Here is a 14,030-nt window from a genome sequence, read left to right as displayed (position 1 = left end):
TAATTTCTACGATTAAAATAAAGGTAAATTTGATTAAGGTTTATCACACTGAAACCTTACCGGTTTTGAAATATTTTCAATTTTATGAAATTGCAGTAAAAATTTTAATACTTCATTTCTCCAAGGGATCAAAGTTTTTAATACTAAATATTTACTCAAGTTTATTTGTTGATCAGGTATTGTGTTGCAATAATAAAAATACCTCGTACAGAATGTCTAAAAATTTATTTTAAACAATTTCTGGCTTTAAACGGCAAAAACTTGTTTAATTTAAATGGAATACTCTGTATATTTTAGGAGAATCAGATGCACAATTTAATTGTCTATCAAACTGGATTAAACCATTTTTTACCTATCTTTTCAAGTTCTCGTAGAAAATAAATTTTCTTATAATTTAGACTTATTTATCAATATACCCATGGAATATCGACATTTTGAGTTTTTTAAAGCAACAAATGTACAGGTGCTAAAAACTATAACATTACTAGCCCATTTGTTTGCAAAAAGAAATCTATTTAAATCTTTGTAAAAGGGTATACCATTAATTAAAAATACCACCATTATTTCCACCCAAATATTAATTAATTAAATACTTAATTGTGTTAATTAAATTATTCCAAATAAATGTGAATTTGAATCAGAAAAAAATATAATAATAAGTTATGAAAATGAATGTCTTTGTTGTTCTAAATAAGCATTCGCCAAAAAATTAAATAAAACTTTTAAGGTGTTACTTTTCACCACACTGTCTAATAAACACACAAAATTCAGTTTTTTGTATTTGGAGCAGTTATTATTAATCAACGCAAACTGTCAATTAATGTAGTTTGAATACTGGAATCATAGTAATTGGTCCTCTTTAATAAATATTTAAACAGCTATTTTTCAATTTTTTAATAAAATAAACTAACTATATCGACAATATTAGTATACTACTAAAATGTACTCTGCAAAAATTTGTTAAATCTTTAAAAATAGTCTAAAGTGTCAATATTCCATGGCTATATTCATAAATTAGGTCTAAATTATAAGAAAACGCATTTTCTACGAAAAATTGAAGAGACTGGTAAAAAATGGTATAATACAATTTGATAGACAATTAAATTGTGTATCTGATTCTCATAAAATATACAGTATGTTCCATTTAAGTTAAAGAAGTTATTGCAGTTTAAAGCTAGTAATTATTTAAAATAAATTTTTAGACACTCTGTATAAGGTAGTGTAGTTTTTATTATTGCAACACAAAATTTGGTAAATAGAAAAACTACAGTACAGTATTTGGTTTTAAAAACTGAAATACGCCTAGAGAAATAAAGCATTACTGTATTTTGACAAAAACGTGAATATTTTAAAAGCGGTGAACCTTAATCAAATTTGCCATTATTTTAACCCTAGAAACGAAAAATGTAATAATATACAGGGATTCCATTTAAAAAATTCAACTTTTATATTTTTTATTTATTGGGGACACTCTGTATCTTGTAAAATTATTTTTAAATTGTAGCCTAATAGTCTTTCAACGAACCCAAAACTTACAATTTGTAAAAATCTAATCGTTTAGCTACAATACTCGTGTCGTATGTGGTGAACAACCCTGTATATTGTAGTATTATTTTAATACTGCAGGATTAAGTTGAATGACCATTCTTCAATTTTTAAATATATGTACTGGTCTAACCCAGACAAAAACAAAAACTTCTTGACCAAGTTAATTAAGACGATTTTCAAAAAAAAACTAAGAATATCCTACGTGTTATCTCTTTGCAGGAACTGGAACTTCGTATAGAAACGCAAAAGCAGACACTTCAAGCGAGAGACGAGAGCATAAAAAAGCTGCTGGAGATGTTACAGAACAAAGGCATGGGTAAGTCTGTACTGTTTGCCTGCTACATGTTTAGTATCTACTAGTTTCTATTCAAACTTGAGTGTTATTAAGCTTTGTCCTCGCACCCGTTCACTATTACATTCTTCTTTTTAGTTTTCGTCTTTTCTCACATTTTTTTCTTTGCTATCTTTCACGAGGCATTACTATTAATTCATTTTACGTATGGGATACGAAGAGGAGCAAATAAATTTTATTCCAGAATATTGTCACAATATTTTCTCCATAGGTTACATGATATTAAAATGAAACTATAAAATATAATTTCTGGTAATGAGTAATTTCATTTAACAGAATGTGATATTGTTTACTTTGTACCTGTTTTTATCATATTGAATCTTTCTTTAAATGTGCTTACTAATAATAGATGATTAAAAAAATGGAAAAACGTGAAAATCGTTCGGGCTCTGTAATCTAATCAGTAAAAATTATTTTCCATCCCACATTGAGAGCCAAAGAATTTCTTTTAGATTATAAATGGGACTAAAAAGAAAAAAAACTTTCTCAATAGCTAGTAATGGAATCTTAATATGGATCTTATGGAAGTTATGGATCTTAATAGCTAGCCCTTGGATGTACTTATAAAACTATAACATAAAGCTAGATATTTTATTTTTAGCAGTAATGTAAATGAATCATTAGGCATATACATATCTAAATGTCTTATTTTCTTAAAAAAAAAGAGTAATACATTTTGAAATAAAGGTATACCAGGTGCATCTCAAAAGTTCACTTTTATGACTTTTTTATTTTTTCAGATAAAAAAAAACAAGATTTGGTATGTTAGTATATTACATAAATTAGCATTGATTGACGTATTCAATTGTTTTTGGTCATTTCCTGTTTCACCGGAAATCACTACAACTTTTGATTTTTAAATGACACCCTCAGTATATTTTCACTTTATTCGATATAAAATGACACTTCGAATAGAATGACATCATATGTCAACTTTTGACATTTTTGCTTTCAAAAAAATCGTATTTTAAATTTTACTCTAGAGTGCCATGGCTGTGTTAAAACACTATTTTTTAATCAAGAAGCCTTGGAAAAATATATTTGATTGTCTAATGTTTTTCGTGTCTTGTCCTGACCGGTTAAAAGATGACCAAACTGTATTTTAACCATATCTCAATTTTTTCAAATGGAACAAGGGTGGCTCATTAGCATATTTGGAAATGCATTTTTTACGAATAATTTGATACCACACACTTGGTATTTCGAGTGAAATTGTCCTTATGATCTGCATGTTACAATTTCAAATAAACCATATGCGAAAATGTCAAAAGTTGACATATATTATGTCATTCTATTCAGAGTATCATTTTGTATCAAATGAGGTAAAAAAAATCCGAGAATGTGATTTAAAAATCGAAATTTGTAGTCACTTCCGGTGAAACAGGAAGTGAACAAAAACAGTTGAATACGTCAATCAATCCTTATTTATGTCATATACTAACATACCAAGACTCGTTTTTTTTTATCTGAAAAAATAAAAAGTTACCTATAGAGATGAGCCACTTTTGAGACGCACCCGGTATATGTAAAGTATACCAATTTGAATTAAAAACCGTAATTATGTATATTATTACCATACCTAAGCTATGCTCTTGGGAATATATTAATATACTTTTTTGGCTCCACTTCAAGCCTTGCTATGAATATATCATCCAAAAATGAAAAATGTTGTATTCCCTTGATGTACTTTCACGGTTTTCAGAGAACTTGTTGATTTAGAAGATTAAAGAATACTTTTACATATTCAAAAATTATTTAATACCTTCAATAATTTAAAAACTGCAATGAAAATGTATATTATTTTTAAATATTGGATACTGTTCGTCAACTTTTTGTTATACTTGTTAATTTTTTTAAATTCAATTATTAAAAACAGATATGTAAAAATGCGAAATAATAATCATAAGATGTTTAAAATTTTTTATGTGTATACAGGGTGGGGCACCTCATTCGCCTCGGTTGATTACACGAAAACGAAAAGATGTAGAAACAAAATATTTCTTGGGAATATGTGGGAAGGTAATGTGCATAATTTAAAATTATTTTGAAATGTACAGGGTGTGTCAAAACTAAGATCTATACCAAAGTTATATTTTTTCTTATGGAACATCCGTTGTATTCTTGGACATAAAATAAGGCATTTATTATAAGGATTTAATATGTTTAAAAGCTTTGGTTTTTGAGATATTTAAAGATATTTAAATATGCATGCCATAATAAAAAAGTTTGGCAACACCTTGTACATTACTTTTCAGAATTAATTCTTGTGCTGAGTTTTAGGCCAGAGCATAGACTTAAAATAAAATATAGACTGAGCATCTCATTCATAAATAGCTGGAACATGCGGTCAGACAATGTCTTGTTATTGTTTTAGGTTATAACGAGTGCGACACGAGCGATAAATAGGTTGTCTCTGTCGTAACGGTCGTTCCCCGACGACTCTGACGAGAAACGCAACACTGTCTTTCGTTTCTCAAGTACACCTAAACTCTCCGTATCATAGCCGGGTAATTTTTTTATTTTAATGAAGCTATAATTAAATTAAAAATATATCGTATTTAAACTTTTTTATTTTATTAAGATTTAGGAGAGGTTTTTTTAAATAAAAGTTTAGAAAAAACGTCTTAGAGTCCAAAAAGGATAAAAATAATAAAATACATGTTATAGAAGAAATTTTATAATCGATATTACGTAATTTTTGAAATTATTAAAAAAAAATATTAATTTTAGTCAAACATTTACAACCCCTAATATTAATCAAAACAGGATCTATTCTACAGATATAATAGAATCGGCGACAGGAGAGAAAAAAATTATGATTGTTGTAATTTTTTCTTCTGGTTAAAAATGATGTCTTATTTATGTAAATTAGAGAAAACATAAATCTGTTCCATTAAAGCAAGGAAGGTAATAGGAAGTGGATAAAATGAAAACTACATTTATTTAACTCGGTACTGTCTTTATTATACCGGGTGCGTCCCAAAAGTGGCTCATCCCCATATTTTTTTTTATTTTTACAAATAAAAAAACAAGATTTAGTATGCTAGTATATGACATAAATTAGGATTGATTGACGCATTTAATTGTTTTTGGTCACTTCTTGTTTCACCGGAAATTACTATAACTTTTAATTTTTAAATCGCACGCTCGGTATATTTTTACTTTATTCGATAGAAAATGACACTCTGAATAGAATGACATATCATATGTCAACTTTTGACATTTTCGCATATGGTTTAATTGTAATTGTAACACGCGGTTCATAACGACAATTTGACTCGAAATACCAAGTGTTTGGTATCAACATATTCATAAAAAATGCTTTTTCCAAATATGCTAATGAGTCACCCTTGTTCAATTTGAAAAAATTGACACATGATTAAAAATACGATTTGTACATCTTTTAACCGGCGCGGCGTAGACAAGACACGAAACCTATTAGACGATCAAAACTATTTTTCCAAGGCTCCTTGATTAAAACTTAGTGTTTTTAACAACACCATGGCACCCTGGATTGAAATTTAAAATACGATTTGTTTCTAAGCGACAATGTCAAAAGTTGACATGATATGTCATTCTATTCAGAGTGTCATTTTTTATCGAATAATGTAGCAATATACCGAGGGTGCCTTTAAAAATCAAAAGATGTAATCATTTCCGGTGAAACAGGAAGAGACCAAAAACAACTGAATAAGTCAATCAATCCTAATTTATGTCAATATGCCTACTAACACACAAATCTGTTTTTTTTATCTGAAAAAATAATAACTAGGGTGAGCCACTTTTGAGACGAACCCGGTATATTAAAAAATATTGTTTCATAATGTTTAAAATTCTTGTATGTTATTTTAGATTCTGAAGATAATTTTAGAATAAGCCGGAATATATTTTTAATAAAAATATTATTAATTATTAAAGGGTTATAATAATTATGATTTTGTTACAAAAACCTTTATATAAATGATTATGTAAGAGAAAAAATTCAGATTATACATTTTACTAAAATATTATCTAAATAAGCGCCTTTCTACAACAACGCCACTGACTCCCAATGGGTAAATTGAGAGTTGCCTATCGGTCGAAAGTCGTTTCAAGACTTAAATGGATTATTTAAGTCAAATTTCTTGCACATTTGGCACTGGCGAACCATATTTTATAGTTCTTGAACAGAAAAAATAAATAAAATAAACACTTAAGGACTACAAGCTAAGAAAATGCGTTAATACAGCCTGGGAGATAGCGGCAACACAGCTTTACCGCACATGTGCGACACGTACTACAAGGTAATAAATGAATGAATAGGCGACCTCGCCTCTAATCGGTGTTGCCATATTGTAAAGAACTTATCCTTTTTAAATAGTATCCGACTTATAATTTAGTAGTATAAGGACTATTTAATACATCTCTGGAATCTTAAAACCTACTTTATTAAAATGTAGTATTAATATCTCAATATATGTGTATAACAAGAACAAAAATATTGATAATATTAAAGACGTGACAACATAGGCTGGATGAGGAAGGCTGGGTCGACTGTACCCAAAAGTAAACATGTGTACAAAAAAGATTGTTTGACCGCGTTGAGATGTAAAGTGACGCGTTGAGATGTGCATAGTGTAGTCTATATTTTATTTTAAGTCTATGGGCCAGAGGAATAAACTTTACTAAAAAACTGTATTGCTTCCTAAAATGTATACAGGGGTATCAAAAATTGCTGGTCTACTTTAAGTATTTATTTTGCACAAAAACTTTTTGGTTTTGGTTTTCTATGCCTACCTGGCTCAGATTTTGAATAAAAAGCGATTTTTCAATAAAATTGTAATCAAGATAGCTGGTGTCGCCATGGCAGTTTTCTAGTGACACTTAGTAGTTATTTTCAAAATCGATATTAGTTTATGGACTTTATTTAAATTTATATAACAGGGTATTTTTATTTAACTTACTTACAATAAAGTTAATAAGTAAGTATTTATTATTTTATCAAGAAAAATAAAGCAGTATCTGCTGGCGGAAGGAATGGATATGTTTACTAATGATTTTATTTTGTGATAACACACAAACATTTTGTGAGGACACATATTTTATATGGCCTGAAGGGTTTATGCTCAAATATATACAAATAGGAATTTTCTTGACAAGCGTTCCTTGAAAAACTACATTTTCTATTTCGCAGAGCTGATAGTGTGGTATATGAAAAACCTATTAGGCAGAAACCTCTCATTGGAAGTGAAGAAAATGAATTTGCTTTAATTGGTTCTTTTATAGAAAATCCCATATAACTACAACTTCATCGTAATATAAATCAAAAAGAACTACTTCTTTATTTTTCTTGATAAAATAATAAATACTTACTTATTAAACTATTGTAGGTAAATTAAATAAAAGTAAACTGTTATAAATTTAAATAAAGTCCATAAACAAATGTCGATTTTCAAAATAGCTACTAAGTGTCACTAGCAAATTGCCATGGCGACCCAGCCTACTTGATTGCCATTTTATTGAAAAATTGCTTTTTAGTCAAAATCTGGGATAGATAGGTATAGGAAACCCTAATATAGTTTGAAAAAGCATTTAAATCTGCTTCGACTTATTTAAAAAAATACATAGTGTTGCATTTGAAATAACGAAGTTTTTATGTAAAATAACTATTTAAAATAGACCAGCAATTTTGATACCCCTGTATACATTTTAGAAAGCAATAAAGTTTTTTAGTAAAGTTTATTTCTCTGGCTGCAAAGTGAGCACAAGAATTAACTCTGAAAATTAATGTACAGGGTGTTGACAAACTTTTTTATTACAGCATGCATATTTAAAAATCTTTAAATATCTCAAAAACCAAAGCATTTAAACATATTAAACCTTTTTAATAAATGCCTTATTTTATGCCCAAGAATCCAAAAATAAAATAAAATATCTGGTGTGTGTGTGTGTAAAGAAAAAATATAACTTTGGTATGGATCTTAGTTCTGACACACCCTGTACATTTCAAAATAATTTTAAATTATGCACATTACCTTCCCACATATACCCATAAAATATTTTGTTTCTACATTTTTCCGTTTTCGTATAATCAACCGAGGCGAATGAGGTGCGCCACCCCGTATGTTAATTTTGTAAAACAATTTTTCTTTTAAAATCTATACAAACTGAAACATCGCACAAGTTATTTGAAATTACTCATATTACCCTCGATTTTCGTTCTATCCACAAATAAATATGATTCGATGTTTTATTAAAGAGAAAATATCCATTAGTATGTCGAACAGAAATGTCCTAATGATTATAAAAATACAGAGTCACGAACAAACCGTAATTATTTTTAAATTTGTATCTTTTGAATGGATTTAATATTAGTAATGAGAAATAAACTTAATCATTCCGAATATCAAAAATTCCGTTTATAAAAGGTAAAGAGAGATATTAGTATCTATAATTATTTTATTCATTATTAATAAATAGTGACAAATAAAAAATGGATATGAAAACGAAAGTGAATGATTAATTCATTAAGTAAAATGTTGCTGAGATGTGTTAGACATATACAGGGTAAAGCAAAGGGTTATGTATTGAAACGGTCGATTATTAGGTAAAATATAGGAGGTACCGCAAAAAGTTACATACAAAAGTTATGATTTTTAAATATCTATTAGCAAGTAATAAATTTAAGTATACCGGGTCGGTCATAAAGTAGTGGCACATGAAAATTATTTTTTTTTAAATAGAACTTACTGTATATCAACTCTTCCTTCAATTTCAAGCAAAAATTGAAATACATACAATGTACCTCAAACCAACCGTTTTCGAGTTATTGACTTTTGAAAATATCACTAAAACAATTTGATTTAATTAATTTCCATATGTCCAGTTTCATTTAACGATGCCATTCTGTGCAAACTGTGATACTTAATAATATTTGACATTACTTCTCAAGTTAGCATTTATAGATGTATAAAATGAGATTATATGAAGTCTGGAAATTACAAAATCTTCGTTTAACATTTCAATTCTTCAATTTATGTACATTGTGTATTACGATTACTGCTTAAAATTGAAGAAAGTATTGAAATATGAAATAATATACAGGGGATTCATTTAAAAAAAAAATAAAAAAAAGTTTGATGTGCCACAACTTTATGACCGACCCTTATACTCAAATTTACTAGTAGCTAATAGGCATTTAAAAACTCATTACAACAGTATCACAGTTTTGGCAGAATGGCATCATTCAATGAAACTGAACATATCGAAATTAATGAAATCAAATTGTTTAAGTGATATATTCAAGAGTCAATAACTCGAAAACGGTTGGTTTGAGGTACATTGTGTGATTAAGGTTTTTAATTAGAATTGAAGAAAGAATTGAAATATGTAATAATATACAGGGGGTTCTATTTAAAAAAAAATTAAACTTTATGTGTGACGACTTTATGACCCACCCTGTATACTTAAATTTATTACTCGCTAATAGATATTTAAAAATCCTATTACTTTTGTATTTAACTTTTTGCGGTACCTCCTATATTTTACCTAATAATCAACCGTTTCCATTCATAACACCGACCCTGTATACTCAATACTCAAGATGGCATTCTCCATGACTTTCTTCAGGTGAATCGATACTCGTTTTTCATATAAATTTATATTTTTATTTAAATAAATAAATCGATCGCACCGATTAAAATCCTAACCTGGAAATATTCTCGCTTTGCAGTCAGACATACTATTAAAAATTGTAAATATTGTTTTCAGTGTGATAATATTTGCTTACAAGATATTAGACATAACCATTGAAAAAAACTCCCTGTATAATGGAAATATATGATCTCATTCCAATTCCATTCAAAAGTAGCTTTTTCGAAGGAACGATTTTTTGTCATTTTTTAATTTAAATAAAATATGTAACCATAAACAAAGAATTAAAGGAATAATTATTTATTTTTTGATAGAACTAATTACAGGTCATTAGTGGCTGTTTATTAAGCTGAATGTTTCATTAAATAAATAAATTTTGAAATATAACATGGAAAATAAAATTAAATTATATACTTCAAAAAAATACACTGTATAAACTGCCACTGAAGCCCATTAGAAACTATGAAAAAAACTACCAGCTCATCATCCAGCGCCATGGATCATTCTGTTCAGTTACAGCATCAATTCATCAAATCCATCTTTGCCGCATCATCATCACTGTTGTTGTTTTTGTGCCACAGACGCTAAACAGACCCCAATCGTTCTCGAACTTAATATCGATAAATATCTACTAAAAACCATTAATCTCCGAAGAAACGACTATCGTGGCCAAACAAATTATGATTAACTTAATAAATACCTTTGGAATCGAACCGGTGTATTCTGGTTGCCTCTGTACGGTTCTCTGTGGTGAAGCTTTGGCACAGTTTCCTGTAGCGGACGAATTGTTGTGGTTTAGGACTAATTCCGCGTGATGTCGCTTCTGTTCCAGGTAAAGAGGAAGAGCGGGCCATGTTCCAGCAGATGCAGGCGATGGCACAGAAACAGGTGCATATTTAGTATAAAGTGTATTGGTGGTTGCTGGCAAATGCAGGATAAATTTATATTAACTTGAAACTATTTATCAAAAGGCATGGAACAGACTAAAATAAAGAGATCTTTAGAGACTCTCTTTTGAGATATTAGCTTTAAAACTTTAATATGTGTTTCTTTGAATTATTTTTTTCGATTATATTTTTGAATATGAAGATTCTTAAAATACATAGAATTTCATGTTTTATGTTTAAAATTCTAAAACCGATTTAGCTTATATTTTATAATCCATAATCCACAATTTCATTAGATATAAATTTAAAAATTAAACATATCAATAACCTTTTTTGGTATCATTTACTGACATGTTGATAACGCTTAAACCCCGAAACTAGCAGCTATTTTTAAATAAGTTTACACATTGAAAAATGTATTAACTGAATATACAGGGTGTTCTTTAGAAACATGCTAATATTTAAGGAGGTGATTTCTGGACCTATTCCAAGGAAAAAAACTTCATATGAATTATTGTCCTCCAATCACGCAGTTGTGCAGCTCTGAACTGTTCAAGAACGCGATACACTCGCCTCATTCAATTGAGTCATAAAGTTCAAAATTGCGCCATATGGAGGCACCAGGCTATCGCGCACATCTCCTTTCACAAGCGTTCTCGAGTAGCCCAGGGCGTAAAGCTCTGAAACTTGAAATTCGCGAATGGAGGACAGCAAATGTGTGTCTTAAACGTGTTAACTTTTGAGATACAGAGTGGTAACATTTTCTATTTTTTTTTTCATAATAACTCTGACGTTATTATAGATATCTTATGAATTTTAATACTCGTCTTCTATGCATCAAGATACCTATTTTCTCCAAATAATCCTATATGGGTATTTCGCTACTGCAAGAAAATCTACAAAATAAAATAGTAATTTTCGTACACTTTTGCGTTAATCCCAAACGGAAACTACTTGTCAGAAGTTAGGTTTACAGATATACAAATTTGCCTAACAAAAAATATTCGAATCGACACGAATGCCTATTTTTATCTACAATTAATTTTATTTATTTCAAGACGGGTTTGCATTGTTTTGTTTAATTGTAAATGGTTATAATCAATTATAAGAGTTGTCATTAAATACTAGATTTTTAACCAGCGTGTGAGATGATCAAAATTTTAAAATTTAAAATTGTTCAAGATTAAATATCAACAAAAAGGTAGTTTACCGCAGTTTTTTTCAGAGCTTTGCGAGAAAGAATGAAAGCGACTTCATATAAAAAGGCAGATAATTATACATTTTTTGGCATTGTACAGTATTGAGCCTTTAACTAGTTCTGAGCTCGAGGTTGGCAGATAAAGATCGTGCTCCGCATTCCTAAGTGGATAGTTGTGAGGAGGCCTTTCGGGAATAGCACATATGTGCTTGCGGATTAAGCAAACGGATTCAAATATGAATAAAGAAGGAAGAGTCAGTATTTTGAAATTTTTGAAGCTGTATCTCAAAACTGAAGATGTTTAGGACGTACAAATGGGTCTAAAAATAATGGGTCCATAAAATGGGTCCAAAAATCACGCCCTTAAATATTTATGCAAGCCATTAAGGAACACCCTGTATAAGTAGAATTTAAACACTATTTCTTCTTATTTTATTTAACATGAATTTACGTTGGAATTGCTAAGAATGCAAAACATTATATTATAGCTTTTGTTATATTAACCAACTTAATAAAGAAATTAACGTCCAGTTTGCATACTATATTGGTATTTTCAGCAGATCTATAAAACTAAGTTATTATTCTAAACTGATATAAAACTCGATTAACGTAATTTTTGTCTAAGTTGATATGACTTTATAAACACTTAGTTTCGTATAAATAATTTAGTTTTAATTATCTGCCGATGCTTACATGGTTATACACAAAGTGTAGCCTAGATTTTAATACATATTCATATCTACCTGCACTGCCAGTGACTACCATAATAGAATACACTACGTCCCAAAACCAAGTAGAAAGTAAATTGTGATTGTGGTGGTAGTGAGTAAATTTTGTATGTGTGTGAAGTGGTCGTAACGTGATATTCACAATCATCTGGCACATGATCAAGAACCAATCATATAGCATGTTTGATGTTATCATCATGTAATTAGCTGTTTTAATTAAATTATACTCGAGTTAATGTATTTTTAAATTATCTCGGCAAAAAGGTGTCTAAAGAAAATACCATTGCTTATTTTTTTAATTTAAACAAAGGGAAGTCAGGTACAAGTAAATTATGATTTAGTAGTTATTTGCCTTAATTTTTTTGTAGTATTTTTGTAGTTAAAAAGACTTTTTATTTAATCTGAATAAATCAGTTTTTTTAAATATTGCTTTTTAATTTTTTAGCATTGTATATTACACGTTTTATTAGAAGTATTATACTGCATTTTATGTTATTGTTTAATATAAACAGTATATTACTAAATTATTAAAGTATAATAATTTTAATATCAATCTTTAGTGTTGAATTTGGTAGTTACCAAATTAAAATAAATATTATCTGAAATAATAACAAAATGTATACGATATGATAAAAAGACGTGATCAAAGTTGGCTTGGAAATGGTCGTTGTCATTTTACGTATAAGTTGATATTGCAAACGTCATTGATCCTCATTCTCATGCTAACTTGGCGCCGTTTTTTTTTTCATATAATTTTTACATATGGTATATTTTTTTAATTTAATGAATATTTTTTTAAAATAAAATTTGAAAGCGAATAGATGTAACTAAAAAAGCAATATTTCAAAATGTAATATGTTTTAGTTAATTTAATAAGAGTATTTTTCTTCTTTTACTATAATTATCAATTTACTACAAAGAAACAAGGCAAATATATGCTAAAAATAGAAAAGTACCAATTATTTAAAATGGCCATAATTCTAACATTAAATCTAAATTATTTTATTTAGGTATATCTAATCTTTTGTATAATTCAAAAATATTAATATAATTTAGCTCAATTTTTAATAAATGTTAGGACAATAAAGTCATTTATAATTACAAAATAGAAAACAAATTTCTTGCAGTATATGTAAAATTATATAAGGATTCTTGCCACTTAACTACTGTTATAGAAATTTAATTCTACGCTGTGTTTGTCATAATGTGGATCAACCTGCTCTCACTACCGGTACCGGAGCCCTACTCCATGATCAGGTGAGCTTGAGCAGATCCACAAAATGACAACCACAGCGCAGAGATAGTTAATTCTTGTAATATTAAGACTTGTCGGAAAGTGTCGGTTAGATATTAAGTCCCGAACGGGAGATAGCGGCCTGCGTGCAATGGTAGTACTTTCGTACCACCGAGGCGCAACTATCGGCAACTAAAAGGCTTTTTTTCAGGCAAACCAAATTATAAAATAGAAAACAAATTTCTTGCAGTATAGGTATATAATAAAATTATATAAGGATTCTTGCCACTTAACGGCTGTTATAGAAATTTAATTCTACGCTGTGTTTTCTATTTTATAATTTGGCTTGCCTGAAAAAAAGTCTTTTACCATCCTTTTACTATCGATAATTGCGCCTCGGTGGTACGAAAGTACTACCATTGCACGCAGGCCGCTATCTCCCGTTCGGGAC

At 29.0% G+C, this 14,030-nt stretch overlaps 1 protein-coding gene across 1 annotated transcript in view; it reads left to right on the top strand.

Annotated features, from left to right (window-relative positions):
* Positions 1-14,030, top strand: part of LOC115874809 (ELKS/Rab6-interacting/CAST family member 1-like) — a 120,245-nt gene that overhangs the window by 45,606 nt on the left and 60,609 nt on the right. The window contains 2 exon segments of the mRNA XM_030890108.1: positions 1,768-1,864; positions 10,365-10,420. Of these exon segments, the coding sequence (XP_030745968.1) occupies positions 1,768-1,864; positions 10,365-10,420 (153 nt within the window).

The sequence above is a fragment of the Sitophilus oryzae genome, unplaced genomic scaffold (assembly GCF_002938485.1).
Source record: "Sitophilus oryzae breed Bouriz unplaced genomic scaffold, Soryzae_2.0 scaffold_1297_pilon_pilon, whole genome shotgun sequence".
NCBI classification, from domain to species: domain Eukaryota; kingdom Metazoa; phylum Arthropoda; class Insecta; order Coleoptera; family Curculionidae; genus Sitophilus; species Sitophilus oryzae.
The sequence above is the reverse complement of the archived record's forward strand: the minus strand, read 5'-3'. Positions and strand labels throughout refer to the sequence as shown.